The following is a 23328-nucleotide window of genomic DNA, read 5'->3' on the forward strand; positions in this document are numbered from 1 at the left end:
TTATACATGCATACAATATAACAATATAATTTGGCCAATATCACTCCCTTCCTATTTCCCTCTCCCTCCTTTCATCCCACTCCCTGGTCCCTTTCCTTTATTCTTCTGATCTCCCTTTGATTTTTATGAGATCCCTGCCCCCTTTTCCTTCTTCCTCTTTAGCTTCCACATATGAGAAAGCATGAGACTCATGATGTTCTGAGTTTGTTCGCTTAACATAATGGTCTCTAGTTCTGTTCATTTTTCTGCAAATGACATCATTTTTCTTTATGACTGAATTAAATCCATTTTATACACACACACACACACACACACACACACACACTACATTATCTTGATCCATTAATATACTGATGAATATCTATGCTAGTTCCATAGTTTGGCTATTGAAATTGTGCTGGTATAAACAGGGGTCTTCACATATCATCATAACGTGCTGACTTTTAATTCCTTAGGATAAATACCAAGGAGTGGTATAGCTCGGTCATATGGTAGTCTCATGCGTGGTCTTGTGAGGAACCTCCGTACTGATTTCCATAGTAGTTGAACTAATTTACAGTTCCACCAACAGTGTAAAATTGCTATTTTTTTTCTCCATATCCTCTCCAGCATTTGTTATTCTTTGTATTCTTGATGACTGCCATTCTGCCTGGTGTGAGATGAAATCTTAGTGTAGTTTTGATTTGCATTTCCCAAATTGCTAATGATGTTAAGCATTTTTTCATATATTTGTTGGCCATTTGTGTTTCTTCTTTTTAGAAGTGTCTGTTTAATTTACTGCCTATTTATTATTTGGGTTATTTGTTTTTTGGTGTTTTAGTTTTTTTGAGTTCTTTATATAGTCTAGATATCAACCCTTTGTCAGAAGAATAGTTATAGCAAAGATTTTCTTATTATCCTCATAGATAAGGATGCCAAGTTACAGATAATTTGAGAAACCAGTGAGTGATTTCTGAATTCACTTGAAACCAAGAATTTTGACTCTTAGCCACTTTTGCTACCTTGCCTGATCAGTAGAAACCAAACCAGTGACTTCTTTGAAATGTTTTCTTTAACTCTCAGTATAGTACTAGGCCGGAGTTGGGATTGGTAATATAATAGGTAATGATTCTCCTACCTCGAGAATTCGAGGATTATAAGTAGGGAGGGCAGCTCCATTGATGTTAGTATAACTTGTGAGGTTGCATTGCCTTTGGGTGGTAATATTTAGAAATATGGGGGGGGTGCCAAAAATATACATTGGCAAAAAGATAGCCTCTTCTACAAATGGTGCTGGGAAAACTGGAAATCCATATGCAGCAATTTGAAATTAAACCACTGTCTCTCACCTTGCACAAAACTCAAAGTGGATCAAGGACCTAGGAATAAGACAGAGATCCTGTGCCTAATAAAGAGAAAGTAGGTCCATATCTACATCATGTCGGATTAGGTCCTGACTTCCTTAACAAGACTCCTAAACGGCAAGAAATAAAATCAAGAATTAATAAATGGGATGGATTCAAAGTAAAAAAGCTTCTTCTCAGCAAAGGAAACAATCAACAATGTGAAGAGCAAGCCCACACAATGGGAGAAAATCTTTACTACACGTACACCAGATAGAGCACTAATTTCCAAGATACTTAAGAACTCAAAAAACTCAACACCAAAAGAATAAATAACCCAGTTAATAAATGGACTAAGGAAATGAACACATACTTCACAGAAGAAAATATACAATCGATCAACAAATTTATGAAGAAATGTTCAACTTCATTAGTAATTAGAGAAATGTGAATCAAAAGTACTCTTAAGATTTCATTTCACTCCACTTAGAATGGTGATTATCAAGAATACAAGCAACAATAAGTGTTGACAAGGATTTGGGGAAAAAGGTACGCTCATGCATTGCTGGTGGGACTATAAATTGATGCAACCACTCTGGAAAGCAGTATGGAGATTCCTTAAAAAAATCTGGAATGGAACCACCATTTGACCCAGCTTTCCTACTCCTTGGTCCATACCCAAAGGACTTAATATCAGCATATTACAGTGATGCAGCCATATCAATGTTCATAGCAGCTCAATTCACAATAGCTAAACTGTGGAAGCAACCTAGATGCCCTTGAATAGATGAATGGATAAAGAAACTGTAGTGTATATATACACAATGGAATATTACTCAGCATTAAAAGAGAATAAAATTATGGCATTTGCAGGAAAATGGATGGAGTTGGAGAACATCATGCTAAGCGAAGTAAGCCAGTCCCCAAAACCCAAAGGCCAAATGTTCTCCCTGATAAGTGGATGCTGATCCATAATGGAGGGAGATGGGCATGGGAGGAATGGGGGAACTTTAATTGGGCAAAGTAGAGGGAAGGGGCAGAGGGGCCATGGGGATAGGAAAGATGGTGGAATGAGATGTACATCATTACCCTAGGTACATGTATGACTGCACATATGGTGCAACTCTACGTCGTATACTACCAGAGAAATGAAAAGCTGTGCTCCATTTGTGTACAATGAACCAAAATGCATTCTGTTGTCATGTATAACTAATTAGAACAAATTAAAAAAAAACACAATTATTTACATGAGCTGGGCATGGTGGTACAGACTTGTAATACCAACAATTTGAGAAGCTGGGGCAGGAGAATCACAAGTTCAAGGCCAGCCTTGGCATCTTATCGAGGCCCTAAGCAAATTAATAAGGGCCCATCTTAAAATTAAAAAACAAAAAGGGCTGGGGATGTAGCTCAGTGGTAAAGCATACCTAGATTCAATTCCCAGTGTCCCTTTTCTCTCCTCTTCCAAAAATTATTTACATAAACACTTGATTGATTTTTAAGATAAAAATACATGTTTTTGAGGATTTGAATAAAATTTAATGTGATCTATTAAAGGATTTTGAGGTTTTAGGGCTGAGGTTGTGGCTCAGAGGTAGAGCGCTTGCCTAACATGCGTGAGGCACTGGGTTTGATCCTCAGCACCACATAAAAATAAAGATATTGCATCCACCTATAACTAAAAAATAAATACTTAAAAAAAGAATTTTGAGGTTTTAATTTGATTTATATATTCAAAATATTTTGTTATACTTGGAATCTGGAAATGTGATTGTCACCTATTCTTCATTGCTATATGGATAGCAGAAGTATATTTTATATTAAGTCACTTACTCACTCTACTCTGGACTACATGAAGCTCTAAATTGGTGTTTCCCCTCTCATTAGAGTAGAAGCCCTTTCACATTACTGACTCCCATGACTGCCTTGAGCTCCTGAGCTCCCAAGCTCCCAATGAGGATTCCTGGCTTGCCTTGTGTCACTCTCCCTAACAACTGCCAAATTAGAAAACAAAACAGCAGAGCACACTTTTCCCACTGGAGGAGTCATTGCTATTGTGGAAACTACTGTAGGAAAATGTAGACCTATTATGATGCCATTCTAGATTTAGAGTAGGAAAAAAAAATAGTTACTAAAAAGTAAAGATTGAAACAGCATGGAGAAACTTACTCTGGATGTAGCTTCCCAGGCAATTCCTATTAAAAAAAATCCTATTAAAAAAAAGTTCCCAGGGGTTGGGGATATAGCTCCGTTGGTAGAGTGCTTGCCTAGCATGCACAAGGCCAGCCCTGAGTTCGGTCCCCAGCACCACAAACAAAACAAAACACTCTTCCCTCTCTAAAAATCTACATATTAAAGGAAGATTTATGAAGCTATCATTAATTCCTCTAGTGGTTGAGAGAGGAAAGGAAGGGAATTGTGGAACTTTGACGACAGGCAAAGCACACGTCAGATGCTGCAGTTCCTAGAGTGATAGAGGTCTGGGAAAGCAGTAGATGGTGGCCCAGAAGGCCAGGCAAGGAGTACAAAGGAAAAGAGAGGTACCCAAGAGAAAATTTTACTATTTTAAAATGTTGTTTAAAGTTAGTTTAAAAAAAAGCGGGGGGGGGGGATACTTGTCCTCTTCATCCAATGCTATATGTCTCTGTCAGGAAGAATAACCCCCAAAGAATGTAAAGCCTATAGTCATTTATTACAGTTTTTGGATGTCAAAAAATATGTTCCCAGTATTTAGAGGTAACGTGCTATTTATACATTGTAAACTACCTCACTTAAGAGTAAACATTGCTTACATACTCTAGAAGAATAATTTCAACAGTTGGCAGTTATAATTTGATAGTTTGTTGGAGAAGCCAGGAATTCTCTGAAGTCTGGAGATATTGTATCTGAGATAACTGGGTCTTATAAACTAAAAAGTCAATTTGTCTTACTGGCAAATATTGGTAAAGGGGAAAAAATTACATCAGCACACATATTACCTGCTTATATGATTCACACATACCTTCATCTAAAAGATTATTTTATTTAATTTCAGGTTACGTTTAGCAAGAATGAACGAAGAAATGCGGGAATCAGAAGGACTTTATGGACAGCCAGGTCAATATTCCACTAATAACCATACTGAAATGCAGTATAAGAAATGCATTCAGGAATTTATCAGTTTACAATTGGAAGATTCATAGTTCATAGTTCTTTAATGTGATACTATAGAATTTTTATAACCTACTTGTAAATTTTGAGTTGTTAGCTATATCTGTACCTTCTGAATTCTTGGGAGGCTGATCCTAGCCCCTTGAGAATCCACAGCTATTTCTATTACAGTGCACATTTGCTGTGTTTCACTTTGGCTGCTGACTTCCTCGTCTGCTGTACAGATGTCTTCCACATACATTCCAGTGACCTGAATGGAATGATGAAAATACTTTCTATATACTTACAGCAGCAAATTATTTGATTTCTTTTTGGAATTTTTTTTTTTAGTGAATATAACAAAGTTACTTTCTTTCTGTTATTCAGGGAATTTCTATACATTGTGTTCAGGGAAAAAAAAAGAAAAACAACAAATCACCATACATCTGCATACAAAATATCAGTATGGAAAATAACAAGGAAAGGTTTATCAAAAAGTTTTCTATTCCAATATAAAGATGAGTTGAAGATTTAAAGTAACAATGTACCAATAGGTTAAAAGTCTATAATGGGAGTGGAGTTATTTAAAATGTTGAAAAATAAGGTCTCATTTATATCTTTAGCTTTGCCCCAAGTAATTGTAAAATATCTGTTGGATAAGTGGAAGTTTTTAGAACAGCATTTTGTGAACCCAATGACAAAGTAGACATTAGAGAAATTTCAACTCATGATCACCTAAAACTTTGTTCTGAGTAATTTTCAGCAAAGTTGAGATGTCATGGAAAGGAGGGCATTGCTGATCATATTCCTCTTTTATGAACATGTGCTGATTAGACATTCTTCACAAAGAAAAGAATATTTATTGAATCTTTAGTTTCAAATTCATATACATATTAGTAAAACAATTCATGAATTTATGACTAAAATACTTTAGAATGTTCAGTTTATAATTAGTATATTTTTGATTTTTAAAAAAATGAATATTGGTAACTTCATTTTTAAAGTGACCTGATAATATAATTTCCTCTTTCTGTTGAAGTGTTTTAAGATTTCTATACTAGCTTCATCCATTTGCTTTATTTTAACTAGATTCATATATAATGTATCAGTGGGCCATTCTTTTCTCAGAGCACTGTCTGTTTATTGCTTATTTTTGGCCTGATTTAATGGGGAATAAGTAAGGACTTTGAGAATAGAGGCATTTCAGCTAGATACTTGTAATCTAGGGCGTCCAACTCTAATCCTATGGATCATATGTATTATTTGCTCATGATATTCCAAGATGTAAGAATGATGATTTGGGTGAAGCTCTAGTGTTAATTCTAGATTTCACCCATTTGTTTTAAACTTGAATGTTGGACTTTAAATAAGCTATAATTTTGTAACAGATATACTTAAGTGATAGTATTAATAGGCCATTTTTGAGGCCTTTGTGTTTAAGCACTTTAAAATAAAAATTAATCAAAGGATATGATCTGATATTTGTGAGATAACAGTGAACTTCAAGATTTTAAGTTAAACAATTTTTTTTCCTGAAATTTTAAACTTTAATGTTTGGTCAGTTGCTCTTTCCTTAAGGTGTTTGCTGATGAAGTTTTCCCAATTGATTAGTCAGAAGGTCAGTGGACGACTCTTCTCTGGAGTTGTAAGCTTGAAAAGACAGAACCTTCATGTTCTTGCTACTACTTGTAGTTCTACCCAAATAGCTTGGGTGGCTATTTCCATCATTTGGGAGCATTCTAATATCTCTTTCACTGTCACTTATGTATAAATTTATATATAAGTATGTGAACTTCCCATCATCAGTAAAAAAATTATTTTTTCCAATTTATTTTAATGAAAATTTGAAAAAAGGCTGATTTTAAAACAAGCTTTTCTATTATTCCCAAAATTTAGAAGTTAAAAAATAGGTCAGGATTCTGGAAATAGTGTGAATAGTATAAAAGTTATAACTTTTATTCTGGAAATAGTGTGAATCAGAATAAAATGAGACTTTTTTTGGATTGAGGATCATCTCGACAATACTGAGATTTTTAACACATTTGCAAGGCCTGTTATTTAAAGCAGAAAAAAAATTATGCTTACAGGTGACATAGTGAAATGGCACAGCAGTTGCTCTCTGGTAACTTTCTTTTCCATTATTAGTTGTAGAGAGAGATATTTGGCTCTAGCAGCAGCTCTTTGGTTTTCTTGTTCTTATCACTATAATTTTTTTTTTCTAAAGAGACTCTTGTTGATTGCTTTATTTGGATTCCTTTTTCTTTCTTTTTTTTTTTTTTTTGGATTGTCTTAGTAATAGAAAACCTCAGAATTCTGTGTAGTTTATAGGTACAGGAATTTTCAGTTTTGATAATGAAGATTTCTACCATTTAAAGGACTCAGATACAATGTTTGGCAATCATGGACCTATTTCTAGGAAATCCCATTTGTGAACTTTTTATTTACAAGCCTGAGGACCTGGGACTCCCTACTTTTGCAGGGCACTGTTAAAAGCTCTCTGTTACTGAAGGGAGAATTTGTTCTTTAGCAGTCTCCAGAACTCTTAGGAGGCCTGAGGAGGTGAGGGATATGGCATACCCAGCTTTCTGTTGTTGGAAATCAGTTTGGTGGTTCCCAGTTTCTGGCTCTGTGACTCCTCTTGATTGTTGGCAAGTTCTCAGCCAGTTGAGAGTCACTGCTTTAGGGAACAACTGTTGGTTATAAGAGTACTAGCCAGCAGAGTTTGGGAACCACTGGTCAAATCAGTTGCAGAAAGAAACTGTTTCTAGCCCAGAAAAGACAGGATCATGGGGGTGGGTCTCCACATGCTGCTGTCCTTTTGAGGGAGTTCATGTTATGAGAAAGTCCTGGAGTCTTGAATCATCATAACTGCTGTTGTGATGGATATTTTGAATACCAAAAATTAAAAATGAATTTAAACTATCAGTGGAAACACATGAGTCTACATTAGAAAAACTCAGATCTGCCTGTCCAGACATAGAAAAGCTAATTGTCTGAAAGGAAAAAAAAAATGTGGATAAGTAATTTAAAGAATATTCTTAGCTTAGCATTACAAATATTGGGTGATCGGTTGCTCATCATTTGTAATAAATTATCAAAAATACTTCTGGGAACATTCCAGGGCAGGATATTCTGAGTTTTGTTTATATGTTCTAGTGTATACAAATTATATTTGCCTTGGGAAGAATTCCAAGTACTTAAAATTATGTTTAAACTTTGAATAATCACACAGAAGTTCAATTTGTGTTAGCTATATTAAATATCTTAGTCACTTGTTCTTGTAACATTTGCTTTTGACAACACATTTTGAGGTCTAAGAAAGATAGTATATTAACAGTGCATTAATTAATGTTTTGTTAGAAACTAAATGTTAGCAAAAAGTTTTTTTGTGTGTGAAAATGGAACCTTCTTTTGTATTGTATTAACTCTTTTAAACGTATTTAGTCAGTGAAACCAATGATTAATAATATAGCACCAACATTTTTCTTCAAGGAATCTTTTAATTCAGTGAATGAAAGGTCTTATAATTTGTTTTGCATGGTACAATGGTTCTACTAAAATGTACTTGTGTAATAGGTACTAGATGACTTAAAAACAAAAACTAGAAAACTGTAAAAAAAAAAAAAACCTTACAGCTTGTTATACAAAATATGCATTGCTAATTGTAGAAGCCATATATTGCCATTGTACTGTTGTAATACTTAAGAATGCTCATCTGGTGCTATTTGTAAACTATTTGGCATTAGCATCTGCTAGGTCTTCTTCCTATTTCTTGAATGTATAATGTGTGCCTTTTAAGTTACTCCTGGTGTTGAATGGTAAAATCAGTGTGGTATTTTTGTATTATAATCTGCACTTTACACTTTCTTGGAAAGTAAAATTCTAGACTATCTAGTTTAAATAGTATTTTAAAAATATTTATAATGTTTACAATAAATATTTTACATATTTTAATTCAACATCTAAAAATAGGAAAAATTTTGAAATATTTTGTATGATTTGTTAATTGCTATTTAAAGTTGCTCTCTTTTCAGTTTATATCTTTTAGAATGGTTAAGAATGGGAATAGATTGTAGTTTGTCTTTTAATGTGGAAGTAAATTTTTAAGTAATCAAGTGTATAATTGGATTGTTTTACCAGTTCTAATATATCAACCTTTAGTTTTTATTGACAATAACATGGGTTCCATGTTACTCTCAGCCAACCCATTACAATTATCTTGTCTCCTCACCCTTTTTCTTTTTAAAGTAGATTGATTAGGTTTAACTGATTGTTTCAAATCATGATTAAATTTCCAGGGTTAAATAAAAACTATATATAGATTTTAATAAATTTCTTTTTACACAGACTAAATATTGAAAGGAACTAAATATTAAAAGTATTAAATTTTTTTATTGAAAATTCTGGGTTATGTCATTAGGTCTTTTTACTAGTTCTTTATCCTCTTTCCCCAACATTTTTCTAATTCTCTAGCTTTTGGTGTGACATCTATTGCTTCACCAATCTTGCATTTTAAAGTTGACAAAAGTTAATAGTACTATTAACAACTGTAGCAATGTGTTTGTTATAAGATGGATGCAAGTTATCTTATGGGAATGATTACAAAATCCTGTTGCAGAACTAATCATCTAAAACAATATTTTATGCTCAAAATCCTGAGAACAATTATGCCATGTATCTAAGGCTAATGTTTTGCAAGAAGCATTCTTGATGAATGTTTTATCTTGAAAACATCCTTCATCTGAGGGATTAATTTGTATGTGTCTATAGTTCTATAATGTCAATATTTATAATTTCTATTTCTACAAGAATATTTGAATACTCATACACTTATTTCTTTAATTTAACAGATGTCTTTAGTATTCATTCTCATTTTGTCATGCATTCTTGCTTATATGACCTACAGTGAACAAAAAACTTCAGACAATGTGAAACTATGATTATATAGTTCTTTTCTAGGCTTATTATAAGCTTAGTAAGTAGTGGATTAGATGTATCGGTTTAAGCATTGAAGTTTGAGTGAAGAATTACATGTAAATTTACTTTAAATTTATTCTAATTAAAAGATAATAGGAAGCTTCCCCCCCCACTTGATTGTCAGTTTGTCTTGTTAATAACTTGCATCCATCAGAAACATTAGTATTTGGTTTTGACCATTTCTTTTGGCCTTTACCAAAGGAAATATTTATTCCTTCATTAGAATGATCTTTATTTCTCATGTGTTAATAAATGTGTTTCTTTACATTGCTTTAAAACACTTGCATCTATGCTCTTTTCTAACTTTGAGCTTTCCTCTGGCTGCATCTGAGGTGCTTGTTTCAGGTATAGTTTTTTTCCTTTCATTATATACTTTCCTGGCATTATTTTAGTTGGCCTTTTTTCTTCTCCTTAAAATGCTCACCTGAAAAATTTTTTAAATGAATTATAGTTATTAGTCATAAAAATGAATATTGTCTTATTAATACTTGTGCATATTTTAAAAGTGTTCTTATTTTACTTTCATGCAGGTGATGAAACTTACCAGGACATTTTTCGTGATTTTTCACAAATGGCATCCAATAATCCAGAGAAACTCAATCGTTTCCAGCAAGATTCACAGAAATTCTGAATTTTTTTAATAAGGAGAAAAATACAAAATCTGGCAACTTTCTAATATGTACAGCTAAAAACTCACAACTTTTTACTGCTTTAATTCTTCCTAATTTTGGTAGATATTGAATGGTTTGGAAAAAATTACCATTCATTCATATTTTTACAAATTAAAACATAGATCTCTCATAGTTGGGAGAAGAATCTACTTTAGGACCTCCTTTATTAAAAAAAAAAAGCCTGGTGAAAGGGCTATTTTTTTTATAGATAAAAGTTTAATTTAGGTTTAGGACACCTTTAGGTTATAAGATGCTAAGATGTTAGGAAAAAAAATCTTTTTTTTTTTTTTTTTTTTGGTCAATTGGTGGTAGCATTGATATATATATATATATATATATATATATATATATATATATATATATATATATATATATATATGTTTTTTTCCCCATGCATCATGCCCAGGATCATTCAGTCAAGCATGTCTGCATCAAGTGGAGCCAATTATCCTGCCTGCCTCAAGAATATGCCTTGTCTTTAGATTCCCTGATGATTTTTGGTGGTTCAGAATTAGGTATGAGTGTGGGTGAGTGGGTGGGTTTGGTAGCCTAGTTACCATACATACATCATATGGTTTAGTTACCAGAATTAGAGTATAGGCTTCTTAAATGCCACTGTGGTTCTTAGGTGATGGGTTATTGTCCAGTATTTTAACATCTGTAATGCCTGTACAAGTAGACCATAGTTTAGTCATTTAGATTTATTCCATCGTCTGAAGCAAAGAAGCTCTTACTATTTTTTTCAACTCTCCCTCCTGCTGAAAAGTTACAGCTCTTCATTGTTGGGTGATGTCGTAAGACCTTGACAAATTTATCAATGTAATAAAACTGTTTCAAAGGTTACTTGATTGTTGCAAAATTATGCTTTCATCAAAAGATAACTTTAAAAGGAAAAGTCAATTTATAAAATGATGTAGGGCTTTTTTTATAGTTGAAATTTGTCCCCCACTTTTTTTTTTTCTTTTGGGTACCGAGGATTGAACCCAGAGGCACTTGGTCTCTGAGCCACATCCCTAGCCCTATTTTGTATTTTACATAGAGACAGGATCTCACTGAGTCATTTAGTGCCTCGTTTTTTGCTGAGGCTGGCTTTGAGCTTGTGATCCTCTTGCCTCAGCCTCTGGAGCTGCTGGGATTATAGGTGTGTGCCGCTGAGTCTGGCTGAAATTTGTCTTTTTAAGATACATTTTTGCTGTTGTTTCTGGTGAAAGAAAAATTTCTTTGTATAAAGGAGAAAAAAAGGCCATTTTTCCTCAATTTATATTAAAATATATAGTAGTGAATTTTTAATTTTTTTCCTACGTCTATCCTGTGTACTGTAAACAGTATACATTCTTTTAAATTATATCATGTATGTAGTTTGAGAGTTTGGTCACGTCAATCATAGGCCCTTGAGTGCCAAAATGTTGTGAATATACTAGCTTACCATTCATATGCTACAAATTCGTTTGATTCCATCTTTGATTAACATGTCTTATTAACAGTATAGAATAATTTACCTTATGTTTCCTTACCAACATTGTCAACAATTAAGCCTAATTTTTGAGAAATTATACATTTATTGAAACTCAGTTTCTAAATAAAAGGGTTTTAAACTTATAAGAGGGAAATTATATTTAATTATATAGATATTTTTTTTTACATTTTCCATTAATAAGAGTCTTATAAATTGATTAAACATCACATCAGAATGTATCTAGGCAGGAATTATATTGAAAAAATTCACATCACAGAAAGAGATTTCATAATTTTGCCAAATTGCAAATATATGTAATGCTCATTAATAATTGCCACTATATACTAAATAAGGATTGAAATATATTTTTGAGTTACTCCTGAGGAAATGCTAATTTCCAAATCATTGTGTTTTAATTACAACATAGCAGAAACATTAAATCTTTCATTTAACCTCAGAGTTCCATATCATCTGGTTTTACAAGTACTTTATCTAAAGGCAAGTCTTATTTGTAGCATTTTATTAGAGCAACCTTTGAAATTAATTGTCTTAAAAGCTCAAGGAAGAGATGTGTTAAACAGAAAGAAAGGAAGATGGAGAAGAGAAAAGAAAGCCTCACTTTTCCTTTGCTGAGTCTGCTCTTTGAATTCTAGACTTCATTCCTAAAGCTTCTGACCTTTGGCTGAGGACACTGTCTGCTGGTTCCCTTTGTCTGCAGTCACTGGTGCTTGAGATCACCCTTGGAACCTCTGTGGCTGTGAGGGCAATTCCTTGTGACCCATTACCTCCTTTACCTGGAGTCATGAGTTGCTATTGTGGCAGTAATTAATTTCTGCTTACATTTAATGGTTAGAGATGCATTTGAAGTGTACTGAAGATGTTCATGGTTTTGAATATCTTCAGAGAAAGCTAAATCTTTGATATTGCAGGGAGACTGGCAATACTAAAATACATTTCTGCGGCTTAGTTTTTTTGAGGGCGCTGAGACTCCATCTGTACTAAATTTGGCATAATAATGGAGTAAACAGCAAGGCTTTAAATTAAATTAATAGTTTCAAGGTGGGTTGACTCTTAGGTATTATTTGCTGTGTCTACCATTAGATTTTATATAGTATATAACAAATCTGAATTGTGTTATGCTATGAACTATTCAGTGTATTATGAGAAATTATAGTATAAAAAATGTTAATACTCTTGGGCTTCTTAGTCTTTGTAATTATTCTATTTTTTTCCATAACCAATCTGCTGGTATTAGTTTCTGATTCTTTATAATTATTGTTAGCTTATTATCATTAGCTCATTAACTTAAAAATAGATTAATATCAAATTAGGAATAGCACCAATTGTGCAGAGTTTATAAAAGTACAGTTTAATTTTAGAGCTAAACTAAAGGTAATTGAGCAGTTGTTTGCAAAGCTTCATTTTACATGTGTCAGATGTCTAAAGTTTTAAAAACTATTTTTTTGTACACTCCTTAGAAATTCAGAAATTTCCTAGAATTTGTTGTATTACAATGTGTCTAATTATTACTGGTCTTCACTGTAGATTTTAATGAACTTTGGTGTTTACATTTCCAAACAGACTTAATTTATTATGTTCAATTTAATTTTTTATAAATGCATTTGGTATAAAAAATTAGACCTTCACAGTTTCTGATAATGTTAGCATTATCAGAAATTTTAAATAAATTTAAAAAATTTAATTTTACATGTGTTAAGTATAGTTACAATGAACCAAATTGTGTTTAAGACTAAATTTACTACCCATTTTGAATAATCAGACATTCCCAAATCACTCTTATATTGTCAAATTAACTCCTCTGTTTGATGGCACTTTTGACCATGGACAAGAGCTGGAAAATGATATTTTTTTATAGACTCGAATGTCTAGAATGACTTCAGAACTGCATGATATGGTGAAAAGAGCACTGGACTAGTAGTCACTATCCTTTTTGGATTCAGGGCTCCTCAAAAAATAAAATGAATGGGTAAAGTAAGGTGAAAATATAAAAACATCTCTTTGTGTGTGTTTTACTACTTGTAATGTTACTTGGACATTTCTTTATTTCACCTGATTCTCACAGTAGGGACTTCTGAAATCTTAAGAGCTTCAGCATTGTCTGTTTTTTAATCCTAGTTTGCACCTCTTGTTTTACAGAGGTGGTCACTTGGTTTGCTAGTTGGTGGCAGAGCTGACATCATAACCCACATCTGACTGATTACAAGTCAGAGGTGCTTTACTTGTATCATGAAATTATTTGAAATCGCTGTAAAGCAGCAAAATCTGATAATGATTGCCAGCTTTCCTGTTTAATTACAAATGCTTCAAATAATTCTGGAGAACCTTGATACAAAGTTTGAAGGAATAGATTGGGATTTGAAGATATCAGATTGCAGGACATTCCATGTTTTTGTAATAAAAACATTAATGAAGGCAAAACATTAATAAAAGTTAATTTTAATTCACCACTTATCAATTCCTTGATGCTTTCAAATGAAAGGTAACTAAAAGAGGCTTGGTTTCAGTTTAAATACTGACACATATAAAGATGGTTTTTCTGTTTATGTAAATTCATCCATTTAAAATGGAATGTGAGGACAAGGCAATATTTGATTACATACCATTTTCTCTGTGTGGTTGATTTCACTCTCTCATTTTCTATGTTTTCCTCAAATCCCCTGTCCCTATTTTGTGTGTTAAACAGGGAAAGCTTGCTACATTATAAAGATTGTTGGCACCATGTTACACAAAGGCTAAAGGTTAATTTTTGGAAATGATGAGCTACTTTTCTACAAGTGTTTACTTGTGCTTTGTGATATTCTTGGATCATTCCAGTCATAAAAACTTATTACATGTAATATTTCTTATTACCTGTGAAAAGGTTTATTTTAAAGAATGTATAACCAACACTCCCATTTACTGTTTATTACTATGTAGAGGATTTGTATCTAATTCATGAATGTAGTTTTGCTGTAGTTTGTTATTGTAAATGGAGCAAAGTACATTTTCTTTATAGTTATTCTAAAATGTACATTATGTAAGAATTGTAAATATACTTGATTAAGTACTTTGTATGCTGAAAAATTACAATAATAAGTCAATAAAAATCTCACCTCTGGCATAGTTTTTTAATGCTTTCTTGAGAACTACACTCTAAACATATCTGTTATATTTAAGGTACTGTATGCTTTTTAACCTTTTCAACTTGATCCATGCTATTTGCCAATTATTTCAGTGAAGAAATCTATTTTAAAGTATTTTCTTCTTTCTGATCACAGAGCTGTTATGCTCCCTAATTTGTTGGCTAGAAACCACAGAAGGATTTTCTTTCCTAATCTAGGCAATGCATTCTTACTCCACCCTTTTAGTAAATAAACAACATGTTTATGTATGAATTAGGATTGAAGGAAAGCTGTAAACAGAATGAAGTGAATTGCCTGCTTTTGCCTTTCCTTTTAAAAATTAATTGAAAATAGACACATGCAATTTTACATGTATCTTGCTTTATTCAGGTTATTTTCAGAAGAATCCTGTGAAGAAAACACATACTGATAGTGAATGTTTTTTTTTATTGGTTGTTCAAAACATTACATAGTTCTTGATATATCATATTTCACACTTTGATTCAAGTGGGTTATGAACTCCCATTTTTACCCCGTATACAGATTGCAGAGTCACATCACTTACACTTCCACTGATTTACATATTGACATACTCATGTCTGTTGTATTCTGCTGCCTTTCCTATCCTCTACTATCCCCCCTCCCCTCCCCTCCCCTCCCCTCCCCTCCCCTCCCCTCCCCTCTTCTCTCTCTATCCCCTCTACTGTAATTCATTTCTCCCCCTTGTATTATTTTTCCCTTTCCCCTCACTTCCTCTTGTATGTAATTTTGTATAACCCTAAGGGTCTCCTTCCATTTCCAAGCAATTTCCCTTCTCTCTCCCTGTCCCTCCCACCTCTCATCCCTGTTTAATGTTAGTCATCTTCTCATGCTCTTCTTCCCTACTCTGTTCTTAGTTACTCTCCTTATATCAAAGAAGATATTTGGCATTTGTTTTTTAGGGATTGGCTAGCTTCACTTAGCATAATCTGCTCTAATGCCATCCATTTCCCTGCAAATTCTATGATTGTCATTTTTTTAATGCAGAGTAATACTCCATTGTGTATAAATGCCACATTTTTTTAATCCATTCGTCTATTGAAGGGCATCTAGGTTGCTTCCACAGTCTTGCTATTGTGAATTGTACTGCTATGAATATCGATGTAGCAGTGTCCCTGTAGCATGCCGTTTTTAGATCTTTAGGGCATAGACCCAGAAGGGGAATAGCTGGATCAAATGGTGGTTCCATTCCTAGCTTTCCAAGAAATCTCCATACTGCTTTCCAAATTGGTTGCACCAATTTGCAGTCCCACCAACAATGTGCAAGTGTACCCTTTTCCCCACATCCTCGCCAGCACTTGTTGTTGTTTGACTTCATAATGGCTGCCAATCTTACTGGAGTAAGATGATATCTTAGGGTGGTTTTGATTTCTCTGACTGCTAGCGATGGTGAGCATTTTTTCATGTACTTGTTGATTGATTGATTGTCCTCTGAGAAGTGTCTGTTTAGGTCCTTGGCCCATTTGTTGATTGGGTTATTTGTTATCTTATTGTCTAATTTTTTGAGTTCTTTATATACTCTGGATATTAGGGCTCTATCTGAAGTGTGAGGAGTAAAGATTTGTTCCCATGATGTAGGCTCCCTATTTACCTCTCTTATTGTTTCTTTTGCTGAGAAAAAACTTTTTAGTTTGAGCAAGTCCCATTTGTTGATTCTAGATATGAATTCTTGTGCTATGGGTGTCCTATTGAGGAATTTGGAGCCCGACCCCACAGTATGTAGGTCGTAGCCAACTTTTTCTTCTATCAGATGCCTTGTCTCTGGTTTGATATCAAGCTCCTTGATCCATTTTGAGTTAACTTTTGTGCATGGCGAGAGAAAGGGATTCAGTTTCATTTTGTTGCATATGGATTTCCAGTTTTCCCAGCACCATTTGTTGAAGATGCTATCCTTCCTCCATTGCATGCTTTTAGCCCCTTTATCAAATATAAGAAAGTTGTAGTTTTGTGAGTTGGTTTCTGTGTCCTCTATTCTGTACCATTTGTCCACCCACCTGTTTTGGTACCAATACCATGCTGTTTTTGTTACTATTGCTCTGTAGTATAGTTTGAAGTCTGGTATCACTATACCACTTGATTCACACTTCCTGCTTAGCATTGTTTTTGCTATTCTGGGTCTTTTATTTTTCCATATGAATTTCATGATTGCTTTCTCTATTTCTACAAGAAATGCCATTGGGATTTTGATTGGCATTGCATTAAACCTATAGAGAACTTTTGGTAATATCGCCATTTTGATGATGTTAGTTCTGCCTATCCATGAACAGGGTATATTTTTCCATCTTCTAAGATCTTCTTCAATTTCTCTCTTTAGGGTTCTGTAGTTTTCATTGTATAAGTCTTTTACCTCTTTTGTTAGGTTGATTCCCAAGTATTTTATTATTTTTGAGGATATTGTGAATGGAGTGGTTGTCCTCATATCCATTTCAGAGGGTTTGTCGCTGATATACAGGAATGCCTTTGATTTATGCATGTTGATTTTATATCCTGCCACTTTGCTGAATTCATTTATTAGCTCTAATAGTTTCTTTGTAGACCGTTTTGGGTCTGCTAGGTATAGAATCATGTCATCTGAAAATAGTGATAATTTAAGTTCTTCTTTTCCTATTTTTATGCCTTTAATTTCTTTCGTCTGTCTAATTGCTCTGGCCAGTGTTTCGAGAACTATGTTGAACAGAAGTGGTGAGAGAGGGCATCCCTGTCTTGTTCCAGAATTTAGAGGGAATGCCTTCAATTTTTCTCCATTCGGAATGATGCTAGCCTGGGGCTTAGCGTAGATTGCTTTTACAATGTTGAGGTATGTTCCTGTTATCCCTATTTTTTTGAGAGTTTTGAACAAAAAGGGATGCTGTACTTTGTCGAATGGTTTTTCCGCATCTATCGAGATGATCATATGGTTCTTATTTTTAAGTCTATTGATGTGGTGGATAACATTTATTGATTTCCGTATATTGAACTAGCCTTGCATCCCAGGGATGAATCCTACTTGATCATGGTGTACAATTTTTTTGATATGATTTTGTATCCGATTCGCCAGAATTTTATTGAGGATTTTTGCGTCTAGGTTCATTAGAGATATAGGTTTGTAGTTTTCTTTCTTTGAAGTGTCTTTGTCTGGTTTCGGAATCAGGGTGATGTTGGCCTTGTAGAATGAAATTGGAAGTTCTCCCTCTTTTTCTATTTCCTGAAATAGCTTGAAAAGTATTGGTATTAGTTCCTCTTTAAAGGTTTTGTAAAACTCTGCTGTATACCCATCCGGTCCTGGGCTTTTCTTAGTTGGTAATCTTTTGATGGTTTCTTCTATTTCCTCAATTGATATTGGTCTGTTTAGGTTGTGTATATCCTCCTGTCTCAATCTGGGCAGATCATGTGACTTAAGAAATTTATCGATGCCTTCACTATCTTCTATTTTATTGGAGTATAAGGATTCAAAGTAATTTCTGATTATCTTCTGTATTTCTGAAGTGTCTGTTGTGATATTGCCTTTTTCATCCTGTATGCTAGTAATTTGAGTTCTCTCTCTTCTTCTCTTCATTAGCATGGCTAAGGGTCTGTCGATCTTATTTATTTTTTCAAAGAACCAACTTTTAGTTTTATCAATTTTTTCAATTGTTTCTTTTGTTTCGATTTCATTAATTTCAGCTCTGATTTTAATTATTTCTTGCCTTCTACTTCTTTTGCTGTTATTTTGCTCTTCTTTTTCTAGGATTTTGAGATGAAGTATGAGATCATTTATTTGTTGGTTTTTTCTTTTTTTAAGGAATGAACTCCATGCAATGAATTTTCCTCTTAGAACTGCTTTCAATGTGTCCCATAGATTCCGATATGTTGTGTCTGTGTTTTCATTTATCTCTAAGAATTTTTTAATTTCCTCCTTAATGTTTTCTATAACCCATTGATCATTCAGTAACCTATTGTTCATTCTCCAAGTGATGCATGATTTTTCCTTCCTTCTTTTATCGTTGATTTTCAGTTTCATTCCATTATGGTCAGATAAGATGCATGGTATTATCTCTACTCCTTTATATTGTCTAAGAGTTGCCCTGTGACATAATATATGATCTATTTTTGAGAAGGATCCATGTGCTGCTGAGAAAAAAGTGTAACTGCTTGATGTTGGGTGGTATATTCTATATATGTCAATTAAGTCTAGGTTGTTAATTGTGTTATTGAGTTCTATAGTTTCCTTATTCAACTTTTGTTTGGAAGATCTGTCCAGTGGTGAGAGAGGTGTGTTGAAGTCTCCCATGATTATTGTATGGTGGTCTATTAGACTCTTGAACTTGAGAAGAGTTTGTTTGATGAACATAGCTGCACCATTGTTTGGGGCATATATATTTATGATTGTTATGTCTTGTTGGTGTATGGTTCCCTTGAGCAGTATGTAGTGTCCCTCTTTATCCCTTTTGATTAACTTTGGCTTGAAATCTATTTTATTTGATATGAATATGGACACTCCTGCTTGTTTCCGAAGTCCATATGAGTGATATGATTTTTCCCAACCTTTCACCTTCAGTCTATGTATGTCTTTTCCTATCAAATGCGTCTCCTGTAGGCAGCATATTGTTGGGTCATGTTTTGTGATCCATTCAACTAGCCTGTGTATCTTAATTGGTGAGTTTAAGCCATTAACATTTAGGGTTATTATTGAGATATGGGTTATCCTTCCAGCCATATTTGTTTATTTATGTTACTGTATATGGTTTGTTTTCCTCTTTGATTATTTTCCACCCTTTACTGTCCTACCTCCCACTGTTGGTTTTCATTGTTATTTTCCATTTCCTCTTCCTGTAATGTTTTGCTGAGGATTTTTTGGAGAGAGGGTTTTCTAGCTGCAAATTCTTTTAACTTTTGTTTATTGTGGAAGGTTTTAATTTCATCTTCCATCTTGAAGCTTAATTTTGCTGGATACACAATTCTTGGTTGGAACCCATTTTCTTTCAGTGTTTGAAATATGTTATTCCAGGATCTTTTAGCTTTCAAAGTCTGTGTTGAGAGATCAGCTGTTATCCTGATTGGTTTACCCTTAAATGTAATCTGCTTCCTTTCTCTTGTAGCTTTTAAAATTCTCTCCTTATTCTGTATGTTGGGCATCTTCATTATAATGTGTCTAGGTGTGGATCTCTTATGATTATGCACATTTGGCGTCCTGTAGGCTTCTAGGATTTCGGATTCTGTCTCGTTCTTCAAGTCTGGGAAGTTTTCTCGAATTATTTCATTGAATAGATTGCTCATTCCTTTGGTTTGGAGCTCTGTGCCTTCCTGTATCCCAATGACTCTTAAGTTTGGTCTTTTAATGTTATCCCATATTTCTTGGAAATGTTCTGCTCATGGTTTCTTAACAGTCTTGCTGAGCTGTCTATGTTCTTTTCAAGTTGAAATACTTTGTCTTCATTGTCTGATGTTCTATCTTCTAAGTGATCTACTCTGCTGGTAGTATTCTCAATTGAGTTTTTAAGTAGGTTTATTGCTTCCTGCCTTTCTAGGATTTCTGTTTTTTTGTTTTTTATAACCTCTATCTCCCTGTATAGTTGATCTTTTGCTTCCTGGATTTGTTTATGTATTTCATTGTTGAAGAGATCTTTCATTGTCTGATTTTGCTGTCTAATGTCTTCCTTGAGACTCCAGATCATCTGAAGCATGTATCTCCTGAATTCTTTATCTGACATTCCATCTGCTGCAGATATTACCTCTTCTAACGTTGAGTTGACCTGCATTGCTTGTGGTCCTTTGTTTCCTTGTCTCTTCATACTGTTCGCGTTTCTTTCTGCTTACTGAGACTGTTGTGTTGTTGAATTTTCCCCCTATATATTTGTATTACTCTTGTATAGTTGCAAAGTCTCCCGCACAGGCGCGGGCAGGGGCTCTGCTCCTCCTCCAATTGGGGCACTGTGCCTACCACATCGGCAGGCCGCTGGGCTGTTCTGCTGGTTGGTAGCAGGTGCGCCTACCTTGCAGGCGCGTGGGGCGGCTCTGCCACTCCCAGGTTGCTGGGCCTGACCTGCTGGTCGGTTGCAGGTCCAGCTACCTTGCAGGTGCGGGGGGAGGGCGCACACCTATTTGCATTTAGACAGTTACGCGAAATGGAGGACGTAATGCTTGGGATGAAAGTTGGGGGGAAGGGGAAGGTAGGTGCTCTTCAAAAGAAAGAGGGAGAGGGAGATAGATAGCATAGAGGAGAATGGAAAGAGCAGTAAAACTTGGAAGGGGGGAGAGAGAGGGAAAAGGGAGAGAAAAAATTAAAATGAAATAGGAAATAAAATTAGGTCTTAGAGATCCATTTTCTTCTCTTCCCGTAGGCAAAGCTGTGCCCTCCCGGCTGAGTTTTGCCCTCAGTGTGTCAACAGCAATCCCTGTAAGGTGGTTCCTGGGAGTCTCTCAATCCTGTTGGTCCAGAGCTGTTTCACTTCTACGGCCCCTCCTCCCCTTCCTCCTGCCAGCCAGCCAGGTCCTGCTCACCTGAGGCAGTTCCCCAAGGATTTGGTTACACTTTCAGCCCCACCGAGTGCTCTATTTCCCTAACTACTGAGCACTCTCTCTGTCATTCATCTAAGCCCCAGTGCTGTGGAGCTGTGGTCTGGGAGTCAATTGTTTAATTTTTCCGGACCCCTTTGGTGGGCACACCTTCGGAATCTGGCAGCTAAGACCATTGGTGTCGCTGCTGGTGGTAATAGGAGTTGGGGGTCGAGGATCCCCTCTACTTCCCTCAGCCCCTACAGTCACAACCACACTGCTGGCGGTAGGAGGAGTTGGGGGTCTGGAGTGTCCTCTGTTTCCCTCCGCCCCTACCGTCACACCCTCTCAGTTCGAGGTTGGGGGATTTGGGGGTGGGGAGTCCTCTCTGCTTCCCTCTGCCCCTACAGTCACGCCCTCATCACTGGCAGTAGGGGGAGTTGGGGATCGAGAGTCCTTTGGCCCTTACGGTCACGCCCATGGAGAGATTTTGAAGTTTCCTGGTTGTTTGTATCTGGTGTGGGTGGGAGTCACACACCTGCTAAAATAGATTCCGCTGGGAAGGAATCTCTTTGGCCGAACTTTGGTGACTTCCTCTCTCTGCTATGGCCGGCCCCTGGCTCCTTGCCGGAGTGTCCGAAGGGAGGGGTGGAACTGGCTTGTCTCTGGTCTGACACAATCTCTGGTTTTAGTTCCCAGTTCGCTATTTCGTAAAGGGTTGGTTAGATTCCCTTCACGCTGTCTCAGGGGGGGAGCCGTTTGCCGGGTGGGCGGGGCTGTTAGTAGAGCCGGGAGGGCTCGGGCTGTCTGCTGGGCCAGGCGGGGACACTTCTCACTGCGCCGGGCCGCCGGGGGCTGCCTATAGAGCCAGGCAGCTACGGCCGCGTGGCTAAGATCCAGGATGGCGAGATGGCGGGTGCCGTCTGCGGGTTCGGGAGGGCCGCCGGCCGCTTGCAGAAGCGGCTGGTGGCTGCGGGTCTGGACCTCCGTGCCCGCGTGGCCGCCCAAGTTCCACTTGTCTGGGACAAACTGACACTTCTAATAAACCTACCAATTCCCGGCAGGTCCCCTCTTAACGGAATTTTGCTAGAAGTTCCTCAGTAGGTAGACTGCCGCTGTTCCAATGGGTCTTTCTGATCCCGTTAATGTGGAGACATTGGAATCGCTGCTTCCTTGCCGGCGGCCATGTTGGATCCCTCATAGTGAATGTTTTAAACAAAAGCAAAACAGCGTATTTTTTGAGAAAACAATTTTATTTGTAGAAAAGTATTTAAATATCAAGTAATGAAGATGAGCATCCTTAATTCTATCATCTACCTGTGCTGTCCAAAATGGAACCCACTAGCCACATGTGGCTATTTTAATTATTTAAAATTAGACAGTGTTAAGTTCCTCAGTCATAGTATCATGTTTTAAGAGCTGAGTATTGGGCTGGGGATGTGGCTCAAGTGGTAGTGTGCTTGCCTGGCATGCGTGTGACCGGAGTTGGATCCTCAGCACCACATACAAAGATGTTGTGTCCACCGAAAACTAAAAAAAAATTAAAAAATTCTCTCTCCCCGCCCCCTCTCTCTCCTCTCCCTCTCCATCTCTCTTTAAAAAAAAAAAATGTCCCAATGTGGCTAGTAACTTTTGATTTCAACAGGGCAGATGATAGAACACATATAAGTTCTATACTTCACAGTTGGCTAATATGTCTTGAGTCTTTAAATCTGTAGGGCTTCTCTCAATTTTTTTTTTTGGGGGGGGGTACCAGGGATTGAACTCAGGGGCACTAGGCCACTGAGCCACATCCTTAGCCCCATTTTGTATTTTATTTAGAGACAGGGTCTCACTGTAGTGCCTTGCTTTTTTGCTGAGGCTGGCTTTGACCTTTCGATCCTCCTGCCTCAGCCTTGTGAGCTGCTGGGATTACAGGCATGCACCACTGTGCCTAGCTCATTTTTTTTTAAATTTCCACATGTAGTTTGTTGAATTTAACATTTTAAATAACAGTGTTTTAGCCATTTCATTGATGACCATTTTATTCTAATTTTGCTATACTCTTGTGGCTAAATATTTTAGTACATTTTTAATTATTTTCTTAGGATGACTTCCTTGAAGTGAAAATGCTGGTTTGATGGGTGGATGTATGTGTGTGTGTGTGTGTGTGTGTGTAT

The 23328-nt window shown here is 35.8% G+C and overlaps 1 protein-coding gene and 1 long non-coding RNA gene across 3 annotated transcripts in view; both read left to right on the forward strand.

Annotated features, from left to right (window-relative positions):
- The window catches only part of ACAP2 (ArfGAP with coiled-coil, ankyrin repeat and PH domains 2), a 119067-nt gene extending 108637 nt beyond the window's left edge, over positions 1–10430 (forward strand). For both annotated transcript variants that reach the window (XM_081302837.1, XM_081302838.1), the window contains 2 exons: positions 4357–4418; positions 9959–10430. In XM_081302837.1, coding sequence (XP_081158963.1) covers positions 4357–4418; positions 9959–10059 — 163 coding nt within the window. In that variant the 3' untranslated portion in view covers positions 10060–10430. The remainder of the gene's footprint in view (positions 1–4356; positions 4419–9958) is intronic.
- Positions 10431–10466: 36 nt separating this feature from the next.
- Positions 10467–14674, forward strand: LOC308653495. The gene is made up of 2 exons (XR_014023054.1): positions 10467–10614; positions 12209–14674. It is a non-coding gene; the product is annotated as an uncharacterized lncRNA (long non-coding RNA).
- Positions 14675–23328: the final 8654 nt, after the last annotated feature.

This window comes from Spermophilus citellus (assembly GCF_964194105.1).
Source record: "Spermophilus citellus genome assembly, chromosome: 7".
Taxonomy (NCBI): Eukaryota; Metazoa; Chordata; class Mammalia; order Rodentia; family Sciuridae; genus Spermophilus; species Spermophilus citellus.